The sequence below is a fragment of the Schistocerca americana genome, chromosome 6 (assembly GCF_021461395.2).
Source record: "Schistocerca americana isolate TAMUIC-IGC-003095 chromosome 6, iqSchAmer2.1, whole genome shotgun sequence".
In the NCBI taxonomy this organism is placed as follows: Eukaryota; Metazoa; Arthropoda; class Insecta; order Orthoptera; family Acrididae; genus Schistocerca; species Schistocerca americana.
In genome coordinates, this window is record NC_060124.1 from 640,396,658 (window position 1) to 640,417,251 (window position 20,594).

At 40.1% G+C, this 20,594-nt stretch overlaps 1 protein-coding gene across 1 annotated transcript in view; it reads left to right on the forward strand.

Annotated features, from left to right (window-relative positions):
* LOC124620359 (molybdenum cofactor biosynthesis protein 1-like) overlaps positions 1-20,594 on the forward strand; it is a 64,681-nt gene that overhangs the window by 25,178 nt on the left and 18,909 nt on the right. Inside the window, exons 4-6 of the mRNA XM_047147031.1 lie at positions 3,041-3,265; positions 12,238-12,383; positions 17,284-17,369. Coding sequence (XP_047002987.1) covers positions 3,041-3,265; positions 12,238-12,383; positions 17,284-17,369 — 457 coding nt within the window. The remainder of the gene's footprint in view (positions 1-3,040; positions 3,266-12,237; positions 12,384-17,283; positions 17,370-20,594) is intronic.

Sequence of the window (20,594 nt, forward strand, 5' to 3'; positions counted from 1 at the left end):
ACTCTCTGAAATCGAATGTTTAATCCAAAGATGAAAGTGAACAAGTTTGATGCAGTATTGCTAATATTGTTTATTACTCATCTTGCTGAATGAAGTGCATACCGTATCCTTTCTGAAAGGTTTGCAGAAGTAATGCACATACCAGTTTTCTAAAAACTTACATTGAGATTGTGCTCTCCTTCCTCTTGTACAAATTAGTAGAGCCCTTTCTGATTACTCCACAATATGCCTCTTGGCAAGGTGGTAACGACAGTATTATGAAAAGGATAGATTGGCACTCACTGTATAGTGTAGATGTGTTGCTGGCAGGGGGGGGGGGGGGGGGGAAAGGAACACCACCTATTATTAAACACGTAAGCTTTTGGTGCAAACCCCCCCCCCCCCCCCCCTTTCCCTCACACACACACACACACACACACACACACACACACACACGCACACGCACACACATGCGCGCAAATGCAGATCACACATACATGACCACTGTCTCCGGCTGCTAGGGCCAGACTGGGAGCAACTGTGCATCATGGGAGAAACAACGGTCGGGTGTGTGTGTGTGTGTGTGTTTTTTTTGTCCACTTTGGAAGAAGACTTTCTGATGGAAAGCTTACGTGTTTAGTAGTCTTTTTGTTGTGCTTGTCTGTGACCTAACATCTCCTGTATACAGTGAATAGCAATGTATCTTTTTTATAATATGGTCATTACTCCAGCCTAGATTTCTATTGTTTGTTTCCTTTTAAGACCTTATAAAGACAGTTACTGACAATTTCTTTTTTCTTATTGGAGAAAAGTGAAACCATATGGGGGCCAGACGTAGATTGTAAATGAATATGGAATAGAGTATTTTTATTCTCCCTGTATGCAGTGTCAATAACGTCACCTCACACACTTCATTTCTGGCAGCACCTCCTTCTCAACACATGACTGTCCCCCACCACCTCACCATAGTCTTCAAGTTATATCCTATAGCACTTCTGGGTGAACAAATAGATGAAGAATGTAGTTTAAAACAGTATAACTAAACTTAAAAGTCAAACTGCCCTTTTATAGAGACTGCCATCATTATTTAAACATACTAAACAACATCAAAACAGTCAAAAGAAATTTTTTTTCAAAAGAGCGGAAAATTGTAGTGAAATTCATGAGAGGATTGTTTTAAATTGTTATATCTTAAATCAATAAGTATGTCAGCATTTCCCAGGATTTTCTGGCTTAATTAAGACTAGGTCATGCCACCACAGTGGTCAGACAGTGGACTTGACTTCCAGAGGGCAACGGACCCGAATCCCATCGGGCCATCAAAATTTGGGTTTTCCTTGATTTCCCTAAATGATTTAAGACAAATGCTGGGATGGTTCCTTTGCAAAAGATGACATTCGGCTGAGGAAGCTAATTTCTGTGGCATGTCTGATGACACAGTGCTGGTGGAAGCACGAGTATTTCAGAGCACACCATTCATTGCACATTGTTAAACATAGGGCTCTGCTGCAGACAACCCCTGTATGTTCCCATGTTGACAACACAGTTGAATTACAATTTCTGTGGCTCAGGAGCATTGAGATTGGGCAGTGAATCAATAGAAATGTGTCATCTGGTTGAATCATTCGAGTTTCGCATTACACCTACTTGACGGTTTTGTGCACATACACTGTCAACAGAGTGAATTGGTGCTTGCAAGGTGCACTTTGCTACAGACTTAGGCCAGTGGGAGCAATATTATGCTATGGAGGACATTCACCTGGTCTTCTATGGGTCCTGTGGTAGTAACTGAAGGCTCCATAACAGCTTTGTTCTGTGTGAACGTTATTGTGCACTGTCCGCACCCTGTCCCTAATGAAGGTGACATGTTTCAACAATATGACTTTCAGTGTCACGAGGCCAGAATCAAATTCACCCCTTCTGAATCTGATGGAATACATCTGTGATGCTATCAGATACCAGTTCTGCACCCAGAAACCACTGATCTCCAATTTATGGGAATTACATGACCTGTGCTTAGACATGCGGTGCTGCATAATGCTGGGAACATACCTCACGTAATGCTGGAAACATACCTGAAATTTGTTGAACTTGTCCCACACAAAATCACTGCTGTATTGTGTTCCAACACTGGACAAACACATTATCAAACAGGAGGTCATAGTGTTTTGTCTCATCAGTTTATATATTCAATGCTTGAATGAAAGGTGTGCTCTTTTCCTTTTTTCTGCCATTGCGTGTATGTGTAAAGCAGGATGTTCTACCATTTGGGCTTGTTTATATGATGGCTGTCAGTATTACCACCTGCACAGATACTAAATGCTCCTTTTCTGAAGACCTTTTATCTTGAGAACACTTTCAACTTTGTTTCACAAATGGCAGCACAGTTTCATGTAATTGTTAAAATAATACTTTCAGCAAAAGATGTGTGCGTTGGAGTGGGGAAAAAGATTGGAGATGTATGTAGTTTAATTTTCATAAATTGTTAAGAAGGTTAACAGCTTGGCATGCTAAGATAAATTCAGACATTCTCTAAAAAGAGAGAGAAAGATTAATTTAACAGAATCAGTGAGGTATACAAATATAACAACAGACTTGTAGAACCATTATTTTGTAGGTTAGATTAGATTAGATTCAGCTTTTGTTCCAAGACCCAAAACATGAGACGATTCTCATGGGTGAGTAACATGCCAGAAAGTATAACATAAAAAATATAAAACATTTGAATACCCTGATCATTTGTCAGGAGATTGTCAAACTAGGTGAATACAATACAAACTGGAACAGCTAATATTTTCAGAATTGATACGCTGTCAGACTGAAACATTGTTATGCACTATTAATAAATTTATCAAACAAAAAGTACATAATCTTGACTGTTATGACAAAGTGCTCTCAGAACTGAAATCTAACAGACATTCTTATTTAAGCTGGCCTAACAGCCACTGTTAAGATATTCATCTATTGAGTAGGATGAGTTACCTATCAAAAAGTCTTTCAAACTCTGTTTAAACCATGCTTTATCTGATACCAAGTTTTTAATGGTGTCTTTCTTCCACAGATAAATTGTGTTGTAATGCGAGGTTTTAATGAAGATGAAGTGTGCAGTTTTGTGGAGTTAACAAAAGAGAAAAATGTTGATGTAAGATTTATCGAGTACATGCCTTTCAGCGGCAACAAATGGAATGATGGGAAGATGGTCTCATTTAGTGAAATGGTCCAAATAATTAGAAAGCAGTGGCCTAATTTTGATCCTCTGCCCAATGGGCCCAATGATACCTCAAAGGTACATGCAGTATTACATATGAACATACATTGAAAATAATTTAATGCTTATGACTTACTACCAATCGCAATAATACTTCACATCTGCTGGTGGTATGAGAGATGGACTGGTTTAGTTACATATTTCTCATCCCATTCAGTAAGTCTGTCCTGGTCTGGGTTTCTCTGCAGCTTTTCTACAACTCTCCCCATTTCCTAAACCTTGACAATCCTTTTCTTTCTTCCCTTTTCCGTCCCCTTATTGTTTCTGCCAGAAGAAGAAGCCACTGGCTCCGAAAGCTTGCACATTTCCATAACTTTAAGGGGAGTTAGAAGCGGAAAACATTCTTTTTCACTTTTTCGGGTTTTTACCTGATTATAAAATTTGCAATTTTCCAAATAAAATGATATGTATATTACTTATAAACTTGCGTGGGAAGTATTTTATTTTATTTTCTAAAATATAATCTACACTAGTTGAAAATGTTAAAATTTTTACACGCATTACTTCAAGACCTAATAAAATCGGTAATTTTTTATATACAGGGTAGTCCATTGATCGTGACCGGGCCATATATCTCACGAAATAAGTGTCAAACGAAAAAACTACAAAGAACGAAATTTGTCTAGCTCGAAGGGGGAAACCAGCTGGCGCAATGGTTGGCCTGCTATAAGGCGCTGCCATAGCTCAAACTGATATCAACTGTGTTTTTTTAAATAGGAACCCCATTTTTTATTGCATATTCATGTAATACGTAAAGAAATGTGAATGTTTTAGTTGGACCACTTTTTTCACTTTGTGATAGATGGCGCTGTAATAGTCACAAACATATGTCTCATAATTTTAGACGAACAGTTGGTAACAGGAAGGTTTTTTAAATTAAAATACAGAACGTAGGTACATTTGAACATTTTATTTTGGTTGTTCCATATGTGATACATGTACCTTTGTGAACTTATCATTTCTGAGAACGCATGCTGTTACGGCGTGATTACCTGTGAATACCACATTAATGCAATAAATGCTCAAAATGATGTCTGTCAACCTCAATGCCTTTGGCAATACGTGTAACGACATTCCTCTCAACAGTGAGTAGTTCGCCTTCCGTAATGTTCGCACATGCATTGACAATGCACTGACGCATGTTGTCAGGCATTGTCGGTGGATCACGATAGCAAATATCCTTCAACTTTCCCCACAGAAAGAAATCCGGGGACGTCGGATCCGGTGAACGTGCGGGCCATGGTATGGTGCTTTGACAACCAATCCACCTGTCATGAAATATGCTATTCAATACTGCTTCAACCGCACGCAAACTATTTGCCGGACATCCATCATGTTGGAAGTACATCGCCATTCTGTCATGCAGTGAAACATCTAGTAGTAACATTGGTAGAACATTATGCAGGAAATCAGCATACATTGCACCATTTAGATTGCCATCGATAAAATGGGGGCCAATTATCCTTCCTCCCTTAATGCCACACCATACATTAACCTGCCTATGTCGCTGCTGTTCCACTTGTTGCTGCCATCATAGATTTTCCGTTGCCCAATAGTGCATATTATGGCGGTTTAGGTTACCGCTGTTGGTGAATGATGCCTCATCGCTAAATAGAATGCATGCAAAAAATCTTTCATCGTCCTGTAATTTCTCTTGTGCCCAGTGGCAGAACTGTACATGACGTTTAAATTCATCGCCATGCAATTCCTGGTGCATAGAAATATGGTACGGGTGCAATCGATGTTGATGTAGCATTCTAAACACCGACGTTTTTGAGATTCCCAATTCTCACGCTTTTTGTCTGCTACTGATGTGTGGATTAGCTGCCCCAGCAGCTAAAACAACTACTAGGGCATCATCATTTGTTGCAGGTCGTGGTTGATGTTTCACATGTGGCTGGACACTTCCTGTTTCCTTAAATAATGTAACTATCCGGCGAATGGTCTGGACACTTCAATGATATCGTCCAGGATACCAAGCAGCATACATAGCACACGCCCCTTGGGCATTTTGATCACAATAGCCATACATCAACACGATATCGACCTTTTCCGCAATTGGTAAACGGTCCATTTTAACACAGGTAATGTATCACGAAGCAAATACCGTCCACACTGGCGGAATGTTATGTGATACCACATAATTATATGTTTGTGACTATTACAGCAGCTGGCTGGAGTGGCCGAGCAGTGCTAGGCGCTACAGTCTGGAAACGCGCGACCGCTACGGTCGCAGGTTCGATCCTGCCTCGGGAATGGATGTGTGTGATGTCCTTAGGTTAGTTAGATTTAAGTAGTTCTAAGTTCTAGGGGACTGATGACCTCAGAAGTTAAGTCCCATAGTGCTCAGAGCCATTTGAACCATTTTTGACTATTACAGCCCCATCTATCACAAAGCGAAAAAAGTGGTCCAGCTAAAACATTCATATTTCTTTATGTACTACATGAATATGTAATAAAAAATGGGGGTTCCTATTTTAAAAAAATGCAGTTGATATGAGTTTGACCCATGGCAGTGCCATCTACCAGGCCAACCATAGCGCCATCTGGTTTCTCCCTTCAAGCTAGACGAATTTCGTTCTTTGTAGTTTTTTCATTTGATGCTTATTATGTGAGATATTTGGCCCGGTCACTATCAATGGACCACCCTGTAGAAAGCTGTGGATTGCTGTGTTATAAAGGTTAAATTATGTGTTTGTATTGGTAGCACTGTCAAAAATAGTATCGTATCTTTTCATAGTATAAACATGCTTTGCATATCGAAGTGCTAACATTTTTCTGAGGAATAGTGACGAATAGACTGGTAAATCTCTCAAAAAGTATGACTCCAAAATGAAGTGTTTTTAAGAAATGTGGGTTTCATGGTAATAAATTTTTGAATAAAGAGAAACATTGTGTTCAGCATGTGGTGTGTGAAGTTACAGACAATGAAATACTCGCAAACTCATGAGTATCTAGAGAAACACCCATTAGTGCTTCGAAGATTAAAATAAAACATAGTGATAACACAGTTATCTCAAAACAAAACTCATGTAAATGGTAGGTTAGGTTATATTCTGATACATCTACACATCGTAACAGGGGTGTTATGTGAATGTGTGTGCTGTATGTATGTGGAGGGCCAGTTAGTTTACATGAAGACATTGAGGTATCAAATGGACTAGCCAGGAAACTTATCATTAATTCTGCCAGTTGTAAATATACTCATTCATTTTGGAGTTCTGATAAGTGTAAAGATAATTATTTTGAAATAAATGTTAGGTGGTTTTATGGATTGAGAGCTATTGGCAAAGGACACACTGCAGCAGAAACAATGTGTGTCGTCATGTATATGCCACGCCCACTTTGTAAAATGGACAAGTATGCAGGATTTATTGGAGCTGCTGTGAAATCCACTGCATGTGAGTCAATTAAGGGTGCTGCAAATGAAGCTGCTGAAATAAACGATGGTATGATTGACATATCAGTAGCTTTTGGGGCACTTGGTAGAAGCGCAGCTGAAGTTCTAAGAATTCTGTTGCTACAGTGACCAGTGGTGGATACTGGAAAGCTAATAGATTTCCAGATTTTAACCAAACATTCTTATAAGTATAAATCAGGGAATGAAGAAGGGCATATCTGTGACAGAAATTATGTAGGACAACTAGTCGTACGGAGGCCTGTGCAGCTGTTGAAATTTATAATCGATCTGTAAACTAAAGGGGAGTGTGTTACACTAAGTTCTTAGGTTGTGCAGACTCAAATGCATATAACAGTGTAGTAGCCACTCAGCCTTATGGTGAGAAGCTTATCACAGAACTGGAATGTGTTGGTCATGCCCTCCTGGATCTGGTTCATGGTGCAATTACCGCAATGCCCAGTACTCAAACAGGTCATACAGCCATAAACATTATATCCCAGCAGCAGTTGTGGATATCATAAAACCTGTTTACAGAGACCAGGCAATCCTGAATTATTGAAGAAGTGTCTGCATTGTCAGACTCAAAATCCCAATGAGTCGTTCAATAATCTTATAGCGTCAGTGTCGTCGTAACTGCCGTCTGCGTCACGTCTGCTGTGCAGCGAGCTATGCTGATTTAAGTATTAACTCTATTTTTCTTACTTGTAACTTCTTCTTCTGTGTGTTTTTGCTTTTAGGAAGCTTTAATTGTTGAGTGCTAGTAATAGTGTTCCATAGATTTTGTGTTTGTTTTGAATACAGTCAGAGAAAGTCCGTTTAGTCAGCCATAGTGCCAGTAGTGCTAGTGTTTGTTTTCAATACAGTCCAGAGACAGGTAGTGCTATTTTCATTGTTTTCTACAGGAAGTGTCTAGTAACCACAGTTTAGTCAACTATCAGCTGCCTTTAGTGAATTAGCAGTCTAGTTATAAGTTGATTAACTCTCTACAGTAAATTGATTTCTTAAGATGGATAGGATGTGAGACTGCTGTGTACGGACACAGGAGGAGCTGGCCACTGTTCGCAAACAGCTGAACGTGTTGATGGCCGCGGTTAGCCGTCTTCAGGCAGTGGTGAGTCTGGTGCGTTGCATGGTACACCCCAGGTGTTACATGCTTCACCCACTGACCCTGCTGTCGACACATCTTTGCGGATACCGGGCGCGGTTGTGCCACCCTCTTCCCAAGGGGAGTGGCGGGTTCAGCGGCATTCGCGGCGCACAAGGTGGAGGGTCAGTGTGGAGGCTGGCCGTGTGGCATCGCCCGTTCTGCCTGTGAGTGGACATGTGGCCACTCCTTCAGCAAGGTCCGAGCAGGCACATGGGGGGAGGGGTTTATTAGTTATTGGGAGCTCCAACGTTAGGCGGGTGATGGAGCCGCTTAGGGAAATAGCGGAAAGGTCGGGGAAGAAGGTCAGTGTTCACTCTGTCTGCTTGCCGGGGGTCTCATCCGAGATGTGGAGGAGACCGCGCCGGCAGTGATAGAGAGCACTGGGTGCACCCGACTGCAAATTGTTGCTCATGTCGGCACCAATGACTCCTGCCGTCTGGGTTCAGAGGTCATCCTCAGTTCGTTCAGGCGGTTAGCGGAGTTGGTGAAGGCGGAAAGCCTCGCAGGGTGGAATCTGAGCTAGCTATTTGTAGTATCGTTCCCAGAACCGATAGTGATCCTCTGGTTTGGAGCCGAGTGGAAGGCTTAAACCAGGGACTCAGACGATTCTACGGAGATCTGGGGTGCAAATTTCTCGACCTCCGCTATCGGGTGGAGAAATGTAGGGTCCCCCTGAATAGGTCACGCATGCACTACATGCAGGAAGTGGCTACAAGGGTAGCGGAGTATATGTGGAGTGCACATGTGGGTTTTTTAGGTTAGAGAATTCCCTCCCTAGGCCCGACAAGACACCTCCTGAGATGCGGCAAGGTAGGAGTAGATAAAATGCAACAGGGAATAACAATATTAATGTGCTAATAGTAAACTGCAGGAGCGTCTATAGAAAGGTCCCAGAACTGCTCTCATTAATAAGCGGTCACAATGCCCACATAGTACTAGGGACAGAAAGTTGGCTGAAACCAGATGTAAACAGTAATGAAATTCTAAACTCAGATTGGAGTGTATACCGCAGAGACAGGCTGGACAGTGAAGGGGGAGGCATGTTTAAAGCAATAAGAAGTGCAATAGTATCGAAGGAAATTGACGGAGATCCGAAATGTGAAATAATTTGGGTGAAGGTCACGGTTAAAGCAGGCTCAGACATGGTAATGGGATGTCTTTATAGGCCCCCTGGCTCAGCAGCTGTTGTGGCTGAGCACCTGAAGGATAATTTGGAAAATATTTCGAGTAGATTTGCCCAACATGTTATAGTTCTGGGTGGAGATTTTAATTTGCCGGATATAGACTGGGAGACTCAAACTTTCATAACGGGTGGCAGGGACAAAGAATCCAGTGAAATTTTTTAAGAGCTTTATCTGAAAACTACCTTGAGCAGTTAAACAGAGAACCGACTCATGGCGATAACATATTAGACCTTCTAGTGACAAACAGACCTGAACTATTTGAAACAGTTAACGCAGAACAGGGAATCAGTGATCATAAAGCGGTTACTGCCTCGATGATTTCAGCCGTAAATAGAAATATTAAAAAGGGTACGAAGATTTTTCTGGTTAGCAAAAGTGACAAAAATCAGATTTCAGAGTACCTGACGGCTCAACACAAAAGTTTTGTTTTAAGTACAGATAGTGTTGAGGATCAGTGGACAAAGTTCAAAACCATCGTACAATATGCGTCAGATGAGTATGTATCAAGCAAGATCGTAAGAGATGGAAAAGAGCCAGCGTGGTACAACAACCGAGTTAGAAAACTGCTGCGGAAGCAAAGGGAACTTCACAGCAAACATAAACATAGCCAACACCTTGCAGACAAACAAAAATTACGCAAAGCGAAATGTAATGTGAGGAGGGCCATGCGAGAGGCGTTAAAAGAATTCGAAAGTAAAGTTCTATGTACTGACTTGGCAGAAAATCCTAAGAAATTTTGCTCCTATGTCAAAGCGGTAGGTGAATCAGAACAAAATGTCCAGACACTCTGTGACCAAAAAGGTACTGAAACAGAGGATGATGGACTAAAGGCCGAAATACTAAATGTCTTTTTCCAAAGCTGTTTCACAGAGGAAGACTGCACTGTAGTTCCTTCTCTAGATTGTCGCACAGATGACAAAATGGTAGATATTGAAATAGATGACAGAGGGATAGAGAAACAATTAAAATCACTCAAAAGAGGAAAGGCCGCTGGACCTGATGGGATACCAGTTCAATATTACACAGAGTATGCGAAGGAACTTGCCCCCATTATTGCAGCAGTGTACCGTAGGTCTCTACAAGATCGTAGCGTTCCAAAGAATTGGAAAAGGGCACAGGTCATCCCCGTTTTCAAGAAGGGACGTCGAACATATGTGCAGAACTATAGACCTATATCTCTAACGTCGATCAGTTGTAGAATTTTAGAACATGTATTATGTTCGAGTATTATGACTTTTCTGTAAACTAGAAATCTACTCTGTAGGAATCAGCATGGGTTTCGAAAAAGACGATCGTGTGAAACCCAGCTCGCGCTATTCGTCCACGAGACTCAGAGGGCCTTAGACACGGGTTCCCAGGTAGATACTGTGTTTCTTGACTTCCACAAGGCGTTCGATACAGTTCCCCACAATCGTTTAATGAACAATTTAAGAGCATATGGACTGTCAGACCAATTATGTGATTGGATTGAAGAGTTGCTAGATAACAGAATGCAGCATGTCACTCTCAATGGAGAGAAGTCTTCCGAAGTAAGAGTAATTTCAGGTGTACTGCAGGGGAGTGTCGTAGGACTGTTGCTATTCACAATATACATAAATGACATTGTGAATGAAATTGGAAGTTCACTGAGGCTTTTTGCGGATGATGCTGTGGTATATCAAGAGGTTGCAACAATGGTAAATTGTACTGAAATGCAGGATGATCTGCAGCGTATTGATGCATGGTGCAGGGAATGGCAATTGAATCTCAATGTAGACAAGTGTAATGTGCTGCGAATACATAGAAAGAGAGATCCCATATCATTTAGCTACAATATAACAGGTCAGCAATTGGAAGCAGTTAATTCCATAAATTATCTGGGAGTATGCATTAGGAGTGATTTAAAATGGAATGATCATATAAAGTTGATCGTCGGTAAATCAGATGCCAGACTGAGGTTCATTGGAAGAATCCCAAGGAAATGCAATCCGAAAACAAAGGAATTAGGTTACAGTACACTTGTTCGCCCACTGTTTGAATACTGCTCAGCAGTGTGGGATCCGTACCAGATAGGGTTGATAGAAGAGATAGAGAAGATCCAACAGAGAGCAGCATGCTTCGTTATAGGATCATTTAGTAATCATGAAAGCATTACGGAGATGTTAGATAAACTCCAGTGGAAGACTCTGCGGGAGAGATGCTCAGTAGCTCTGTACGGGCTTTTGTTGAAGTTTTGAGAACATACCTTCACCGAGGAGTCAAGCAGTATTATGCTCCCTCCTACGTATATCTCGCGAAGAGACGATGAGAATAAAATGAGAGAGATTAGAGCCCGCACATAGGCATACCAACAAGCCTTCTTTCCACGAACAATACGAGACTGGAATAGAAGGGAGAACTAATAGAGGTACTCAAGGTAGCCTACACCGTCAGGTGGCTTGAGGAGTATGGATGTAGATGTAGATGTAGACCAAAAAATGTTTTTCTTGTAATGAAGACACTAAAGTGGGGGTCAGTCATGCTGTTATTGCTTTTAATGATGGCAACATTGGTAGCGTAAAAGTGCTACAACATATGAGAATTAATTCTGGAGCAAACTGCATCAGAGAATTTGAATGGATGGACAAGGTTTGCAATGGTAAAGCACTGTATGCAGCACAGTTGGCCACTACGGAGTCCAGATAGAAGAAAACAAGAAAAAACTTAAAAATGGTCAAGAGGATGATATACAGTATGGTGCAGGGTGCTTCTGAGTGACTAAAAATAAAATGTTAAGCATATATTGAGTTACAGTCTATTAAAACTTTAAAAACTCTTCTTGAAAATTTAGATTTTCTCTTGCATTTTTCCCTAAATCTCAGAAACTACTTCGAGTAGCGAATTAAAATTTTCAGGGAGTAATAACATACGTATTCTGAGTCTTCTGAACTAAAAGAAGAACATAATATTATGCATAAATAAAATTATTTAGAATAACATACAAAAAAGTACACAAAATTTTAACTGTGTAATTAAAAAATTGCATTTCCAAAAGCAGTGGCTGAAATGCAATTATTGTAAGACTCAGAACATATAGTTTAATGTCCTGTAAAAGTTTCTTGTCAATGGCTACAGTTGTTCCTGAAATACGGGGAAGTTAAGTCACCAAATTTAACATTGTCAGGATAGGGCGTTCAAACTCCCCTTAATGCACATTTTCTCCTTCCTCCACTTGGTGAGCAACACATTTATAGTATTTACACAACAGCAGTAGCTATTTTCTTACAATTTCTTTTTGCAGGCATACCATGTCCCGGGCTTCAAGGGACGTGTGGGATTTATTACCTCAATGAGTGAACATTTCTGTGGCACGTGCAACCGTTTACAGATAACAGCTGATGGCAATTTGGAGGTGTGTCTCTTTGGGTATTCAGAGATATCTCTCAGGTGAGTGATGAAACATAGAATAATCATGTCCAAGTGAAAATTCATGCGAGGAAACCATAAAATTACTAGAAGACTGACAGAGTGATCAGTATTTTACCTTCAGGAGGTGAAATTCCAAAACTTCTTATAGACACATTCGTTCCTCTTGTCCTCACATTAGTCATGGACTCCGAGTGACCTTTGAGACCTTCAGAAACTTATCCCTCTTTCCTCTCTCATGAAGGAACTGATAGTTCCAAATGCTGAGTATAGAATAATACTTTCAAACTGTTTGCCATGCACATTAGGTATGTGGTTGGTATATGGAAGAGATAAACTGCAGTTAAATCCAGCAGGTATGAAATGAGTAATCTTTTCTTGAAGTTTTCAGCTTGCACCCTCCTCCCTCCCAGACATACAAACCAGATACCTCTAGCTAAATAATTTGTGAGTATATATAATTTGCCTCTGTCAACATCATGTTACACTAACCTATTAGTGAGATTAAATTAAAGGAAAGTAATCAGAACTGGAAATTATGTAAAGACATTTTTGGCTATGTCCCTGTGTTGTATTAAAGTTAACACAGTATTTCTGTCCATGTGATGGTAACTATGATTCGCCAGCCACCGTTGCCGAGCGGTTCTAGGTCCTTCAGTCCAGAACTGCGCGACTGCTACGGTCGCAGGTTTGAATCCTGCCTTGGCTCAGATGTTAAGTCCCATAGTGCCCAGAGCCATTTCAACTGTGATTCATGATTATCAGAGTCTATATGTTCCAAATAAAAATTGGAACTTCATGTGTATAAATGTACAAATTATTAGACAATGGGACCAACAACTGACACTTTTAAATTGATGACTAGACTAAGACTTGGCGATAAGTTTGTTTCAGGACATGGTAAGGGGGGTGAGGGGTGGGAAGAATCAGCTCTCTCTTTGTGAGCATACCAGAAATCCTTTATCAACCGAAGGTAAAATAAGATATAAAAATACAGGGTCAAACAATTAATTTAAGTATCTTAAAAACCAAATGACTAATAAAATTGGAAGCTAAGAAAAGTAAGTTCATAGTAAGTAGGGTGAAACACAGGGGGCTGCAACATATTGCCATTGTTGTTTGACTTGTCTATCAAAGAAAAAAGAAATGGATCAAAACAAAATAAAAGTGAGAATGGAAATGTATCAGAAGCAAATTAGAATAAGCAAGGAACATATTCTTTAATTAAAAAAAAAAAAAAAAAAAGACATGTGAGGCAGATGTTCCTACAATTTTATGTTCAAAGCACAGCAGCCTGTGAAAGCAAAATATTTATGACATTGAAAAAAGAAAATCAGTGAGTGAAAAGCGTGTGTAGGTGAATTGTGGTGAAAGACTGGATATTGGAACTTCTGTTATGCTGCCCAGTATTAGTTGACTTGGTAGTAAAGGAGCAAGTTTGCAAGGGCGGATAACTGTTTGGCTACGTAAAATAGAGTGGGAGTATGGAAAAGCTAGTCCAAGATAGGATGAAAAAGATAACAGCAACTTAAAAAATGAACCCCATGAACCCCATTCCCATCTAGTGAATGCAGTGGTTGACAATATCTTGTGACGTTCACCTATAAGGCTCAAACAATAATTGCTAAATAAAAATACAAAATGTTGACAAGACTGTATCTAAGCTGTCACTCTCTTTTGAAACAAGGGTGTTTAAACCAACAAACACGCAGGAAAGCAGGGACAACTCACACACTAGAGAAGGATGGGCAGTATCATTGAAGGAGTGAGCATGAACCGTGTGGAATATGTGTGATACAAGTAAAAAAAAAAAAAAAAAAAAAAAAAAAAAAAAAAAAAAAAAAAAGTAATGATAGTAAAATTCCAATCCCGGGAGCGGAAAGACTTACCTTAGGGGGAAAAAGGACAGGTATACACTCGCACACACACACATATCCATCCACACATACAGACACAAGCAGATATATATATGTCTGCTTGTGTCTTTATGTGTGGATGGATATGTGCGTGTGTGCGAGTGTATACCTGTCCTTTTTTCCCCTTAAGGTAAGTCTTTCCACTCCCGGGATTGGAATGACTCCTTACCCTCTCCCTTAAAACCCACTTCCTTTCGTCTTCCCCTCTCCTTCCCTCTTTCCTGATGAGGCAACAGTTTGTTGCGAAAGCTTGAATTTTGTGTGTATGTTTGTGTTTGTTTGTGTGTCTATCGACCTGCCAGCGCTTTCGTTCGGTAAGTCACCTCATCTTTATTTTTATATATAGAAGTTTATTATTTTATTTACCGGTCTTGCAGTTTCCTTGATTTCTTGCAAAGTACAGTACAATGAAAACCTACCATATTGCATAACAAGTAGATGAGTATAAACTTCAGAATAGCATCATCGCCATTAAATGACCTATGTTTTCTTTACTAACAAGAGAAGGGACAGAAGCAATAAACACAAAATCAGAACTGCTTTTGCTTGATTACAGCAGGGACAATAATTTTTAACATCTACATTTACAACAGGTCATATTTACAAAATGTTTTCGAAATTTGCTCTGTTTGCTCAAATGAAAGTATTGCACTGCTCAATCATTCATTTACACTCAACCCCGACTGCTGCACATGCTGTGGGGTGTGTCATCTGGTTATGTCATATGTTCAGTGTTTCTCACCAATTTTTGGGGTATTTTGAAATGTACAAAAAGGAAAATAAAGAAAGTTATCACATTTTGCTGCACATTACCTGCGTCACAGAAAAATAATGTATACAAATCTTCTCAGATTTGCCACTGAATAACTTTGTCCAAGCCTCACAATATTTCACCAACACAACTGTTCATCATCTTCAGGTAGTGGTGGGTCCTGTCATCACTGCTGCAAGATGTGGCTGGTGATATTCGCACAGCAGAATTGAAATTTGTCAGGCTAGAAGCAGGAGTACGAATGTGTGGACAGGCACTCCCAGTTGGATGTAAATGCCATTCATAGTAGCCTTCTGCTTATGTGTTGTGGGCAATGACTGCACTTCTGGACACTCGTGTGGTTAAGAGCTGAATTAACTCTCTGCAAGGTACGGCATCAGGTCATACATCGGAGGATCTGGTTTCTACTGTTTTAATTTCATGGCAGTCAGTGCTGGATTCTGGGCAGTGCTTAGTCAAAATTCCATATTCCTGTTGGTAAGATTGCCCACCGTATGGATACATGCCTCATTCTTAAAAACACAGTCCTAGAGTGATGATGCTGAGGATAAAATTTCAGTCCTCTTGGGAAACGTGTGGTGCCCTGTATTCAGGCAGTGCTCTGCTACCATTAATTTACTGGGTGGCATTTTTGTCAGCGCTGTTGAACACAGTGTTCTTGCACAATGTGAGGTGTCTGCCCTATATAAGGTTTCCCATAATGGCATCAGATCTTATATATGATCTGTGTTTTCTAAGGTCAAGATTGTCTTTAACTGAACACAAACAATTCCTTAGTTTTGCTGGTAGACGAAAAACACACTTGATTCTGTTTCTCTTAGCGATTCTTTTAATTTTGAAAACATGCCACTGAAATATGGCAAGAAAGCCATTTGCAGTGCTTGTCTAAGTATCTTCATTTACATCCCTACACTGAACTTGCTTTGCTCAGAACACATTGCAAATCTGTTTACAAGAATAAACATTCTGCTGGAACACTGTTCTTAGGTGTTACAGTTCACCAGGCAGACTGTCGGTATCTGAAATCACGTGTGCTCTATGTGCCAGGGAGTGTAAGACACTACCACATTGTGCAGGGTGACGGCAACTTTTGGACCTCAAATATAACTCTGCGTGTATCAGTTTGCAGTAGAGACTAAGCCCCAGTGCTATGTCAGCTTTTCTTCTAACCGTGACATCCAGGAATGGTAAGCTGCTATCTTTTTGTACTTCCACAGTGAACTGAATATTCAGGTGGAGCGAGTGCAAATGCTGCAGGGACATAGGTAGTGTCTGTATTATGTGGGCCACACCACAAATGTCTCTTCAGCAATCTGCCAGAAGGAGGAATGTTGGATATTTACTAAGGGAAATAGAGGATCTCCCATGGGAACACTGTCCACTTGATTAAAGTAGTTGGTGTTACATAAGAAATAGGATGAGGTATGCACATGTTTAAACAGCATCACAATTTCTTTCTCAAACTTGCTGCTAATAACCTCTAATGAGGGCTGCAGGGGCACTTTTGTAAGTAATGATATAACATTTGAGCTAACTAAAAGATCTGAAAGTTCTAGTTTAAGCATCTTCAGGTATTCTATGAAATCCTCTGAATTCTAAATATGATGGTCATAGTCATCCACATGATAAATTTCAAAGCTGTCACGTGGAAATTGCCAGTTGCATCTTGCAGCAGTGATGGTGGAAATCACCACCACCTGAAGATGCCAAAACGTTGTGTCACTGAAATATTGAGGGAGGGACTTGCATAATGTTATCTGGTGGGGGAACCCAAAGTGTTTTTGCAACAGATCTATTAGGCAAGCCTGAAAAGTCACATATACTCCAAGCAGTAAGTACCTGTTATAAAATGGTCACATTAGTGAGCTTGGCAATTAATTAAGAGTTTATCAATAAATTTGGCTTCATTTTGCAAGAAATTGTGCTGTGTTCCAGTACTCCCTCTTCACCAAAACTAATGTCAGTTTCTGCTCCACCTCTTCAGCCCGAGATCCTATGTATACTCTTGAGCATTTGTGTAAGATACCTGTTTATTTATAAAAATAAAAGTAACTTCTATCATGACTTTCCCATTCTTGTCCAGTGGGTTTGTTATCCTGCTGTTGCCTACTGCAGACTACAAGATTACTGTTGAAGATTTCTGCAAAGTTTTTCTTCCTTTTTAGTGTACCAACATTTCACTGTGTGGTAATTGCCTGGTACTGTTTAACGGGTGTTTTAACTGTTGTTTCAGAGATGCAATACGAAGCAAATGCAGTGAGGATGACTTGCTTGCCATGATTGGGGCAGCAGTGAGAAGAAAGAAGAAACAACATGGAGGTAAGATACATTACAGCAAATGTAACTCTGTAGATAGAAAGAAAATTTCTGCTTAACAAGTCATAGCAAACATAAGAGCAAAATAGAATGAAAAGCAACAGTGATAGAACCTGTGTTTTTTGTGTAAACTTGGATTTAATTTTTTATTTAGTATTCATTCTGATTAATGCCCATTGGTCAACAGTATATTTCAGCCCTAGAATTTGGTTCTGCAAGGTCCACCAGATAACCATATATGGCTGTTGTAACTCCTTTATTGGACTTCAGAAGTTTTCCAGCAACAAATCTTTTTTTTTTCTTTCTTTCTTTCTTCTTTTTTCTTTTTTTAAAAAAAAGCTAAAATGCAGAAAACATCATAAAGCAAACACTCACAGAAAAGCATCAGTGTCCTTGAAACAATGGAAACTCCAGTAGGAATATCAACAATGTTGGAAAAGACAGATTACTACTTACTGATGAAGGCTGTGGCTGAAAGCTTTATGTAAGTGTCTTTTAATTCTTCCCATCTGCAGCCTAAGGTATCTTCTTTATGGTAAGTAACAGTCTGTCTTTTCCTTCATTATTCATTAGTGTTCTTTTTTTTTATTGCTGTTTAGCAAGCATCGTGTGGTATATAAGGGATGTGAATAGCGTCAGATGTTGAATCATCACTCTGGAGGATATGAAGGTGCTGCATATTGGTGTGAGACAGCATTATCTGATGAGAGTTTGAAAGAAACCTCATTGTGGATGTCCATTTGGTCCCCTGGTTAAACCTTGCAACATCTGTATTTTTGGAGTATTTGGATCTGACAGTGGCCTGATGTTGGAAAGTAAGGGCTTACTCATCATCAGTGTTCCAGTTGACTACATCAGACCACTACAAGGGAGCATCACTGTGTAGTGTACTGAGTACATTGTAACCTGTTCACGTCTGTGACTGCCATTTGAGAACAAGTACAGTAAACTCTCGTGCAGCTACACTTTTGGCTAGCTAGATTGACACTTGACAAGTTTCAATTTGCGTGCACCTGGAGCCAAGCATTTGCTGGTGTTTTTTGGCAATCTACTGCTAATCAGTGCACTGGTGCGTGTCAAAAGTCCAAGTATCGTCAATTCGTGCGTGTGTTGGTTGAAGCTCTAGTGCGTTTCTTATTCGTATTGCATGGTTTCATGCCACTGCCATCTATTGGAACTCCTTGGAAGCACAGTACATACAGTATTGTTCTATGGAGCGCAACGTAGGCCTGTCGAAACTGACAATTAGAGTGCGCCGCCTAACTCTTTCCACTTGTTGTCGGTACATCAAAGCTGAGTGTTTAACAGTGAACGTACAACACCCTGTTGTGTTGCCACGTGGGCTTGGGTAGAACAGAGGAAATGGCATAGATGTATCGAATGCTTTCATTTGATGGCTGCCACAGCCTGGTTTCAAAAATCAAAAGTTTGTCTAGTGCATCTCGAGTGTTGTCAAGTTGTGCATTTGTGTGTTTCTGATTTGAGGTTTTGTGCTCCCACTATGTGCCTTAAAGTGTCCAGAGATAAAAGGGGCCAAAAACCATAAAGGACTCAGTTGAGTGTCTGTAAAAAGAACACTGAACGTGACTACGGGCACGTAACATAAAATGAATGTGATCTTGTTGGAAAAAGAGCATCACACTTTGCAGAGAATTGATGCTGGTGAGCCACCCACAAAAGTTGCTGCAGAGTAGGAGTACAATTACTGATCGGAAGACAAATCGATCAGGAATTGAAAAATTTTTGTTCCATCCAAGCATTGGGCAGCGCAGTGAAATCTTGAAAAACAATGAGAAAAGGTTCACATCCTCAGTTAGAAGAGGCATTATTTTTGTGGCACGAATAAATAAGAGCCAAAGGTGTGTCAGTTTCAGGTCCTCTAATTTGTCAAAATGAGCTAATGAGCTGATAGAAGGAAAGATGCAAGAATTCCTCGGAAGTAATGGCTGGCAGGATCATTTCAAGAAGCAGCATGGCATCCATGAAATTGCCATCAGTGCCAAATCATTATCTGGGGATGAAGCTGCTATGCTGATTTTAAGAAGAAACTGCACACAATCATTGACAAAGGAGGTTATACTGACAATCAACTTTACAAATGTGATGAAACTGGGTTGAATTACAAAATGCTGCCAACGAAAACCCTTGCCTCTAAAGAAGAAGAAATGGCTTCCAGATACAAAAAAATCAAAGAAAGATTTACTGTCCTCACTTGCAGTAATGCCACTGGCAATCATAAACTGTGTCTTACTTTAATTGGCAAATCCAAAACACCAAGAGCATTTAGACACCAACCAACCAGCTTTCCCACTCAGGTACACGAATCAGTCTTAAGGCATGTATGAACAGTGCCGTGCCATCTTCAGAGAGTGGTTCCAGGCAGAGTTTGTTTCAGCTGTAGTAAATTACATGGAAGGAAAAGGACTTCCTTGAAAAGCGCTACTTCTTGTGGACAATGCTCCTTCTCACCCAGGTGATCTGCAAGATGGGGATATCAAAGTTGTATTTCTTCCACAAAATGTCACATCTCTATGTCAACCGATGGACCAAGGTATTCTTGAGGCGATGGAAAAACATTACAGACACAAGATGCTGGAATACTTAATAGGTGTGATTGATGCTGCAGATGATTTTGTGGAAGCTCTTAAAGAAATTGATGTTTTAAGTGTCATTCATTGATTGCTGAAGCTTGGAATCTAATTCCTCCAGTTCCTCTTGTTAGGTCTTGGAAAAAACTCTTAGATCGTAAGGCAACCTAAGTGGTGGGAAGGAGGAGACAACACCGAAACTCAAGCTGACATAATTTTGGTGAATTTACTGGAGAAGCTGGTTGTAAAGACACACACTTCGAAGACATTGAAGAGTGGATGGAAAATGGCATTTTTTCATGTGACTGAGGATGAAATCGTCCAAATTGTGACCGATCATAAAGCGTTAGAAGACTATGTTTCTGATGATGAATCAGAGAAAAATATTCCTCACACATTCTGTTACGAAGTGATCCAAACTGCCCTGGAGTACATCAGCCAACAGGAGGAGACGATTTATCCTGAAATAGTTTGATTTCAACGTTGGAGATGTATTGTTGCAGCAATAGTTTCTCAAGCAAAAAAAAAAAAGAAAAAAAGGCATTCGTGACTTCGTTACCAAAAAATAAACTCTAATGAAGCATCCTAGAACTTCTATGTCCATAACTTAAAAAGTTTTTTTTTTTTTTTTTTTTTTTTT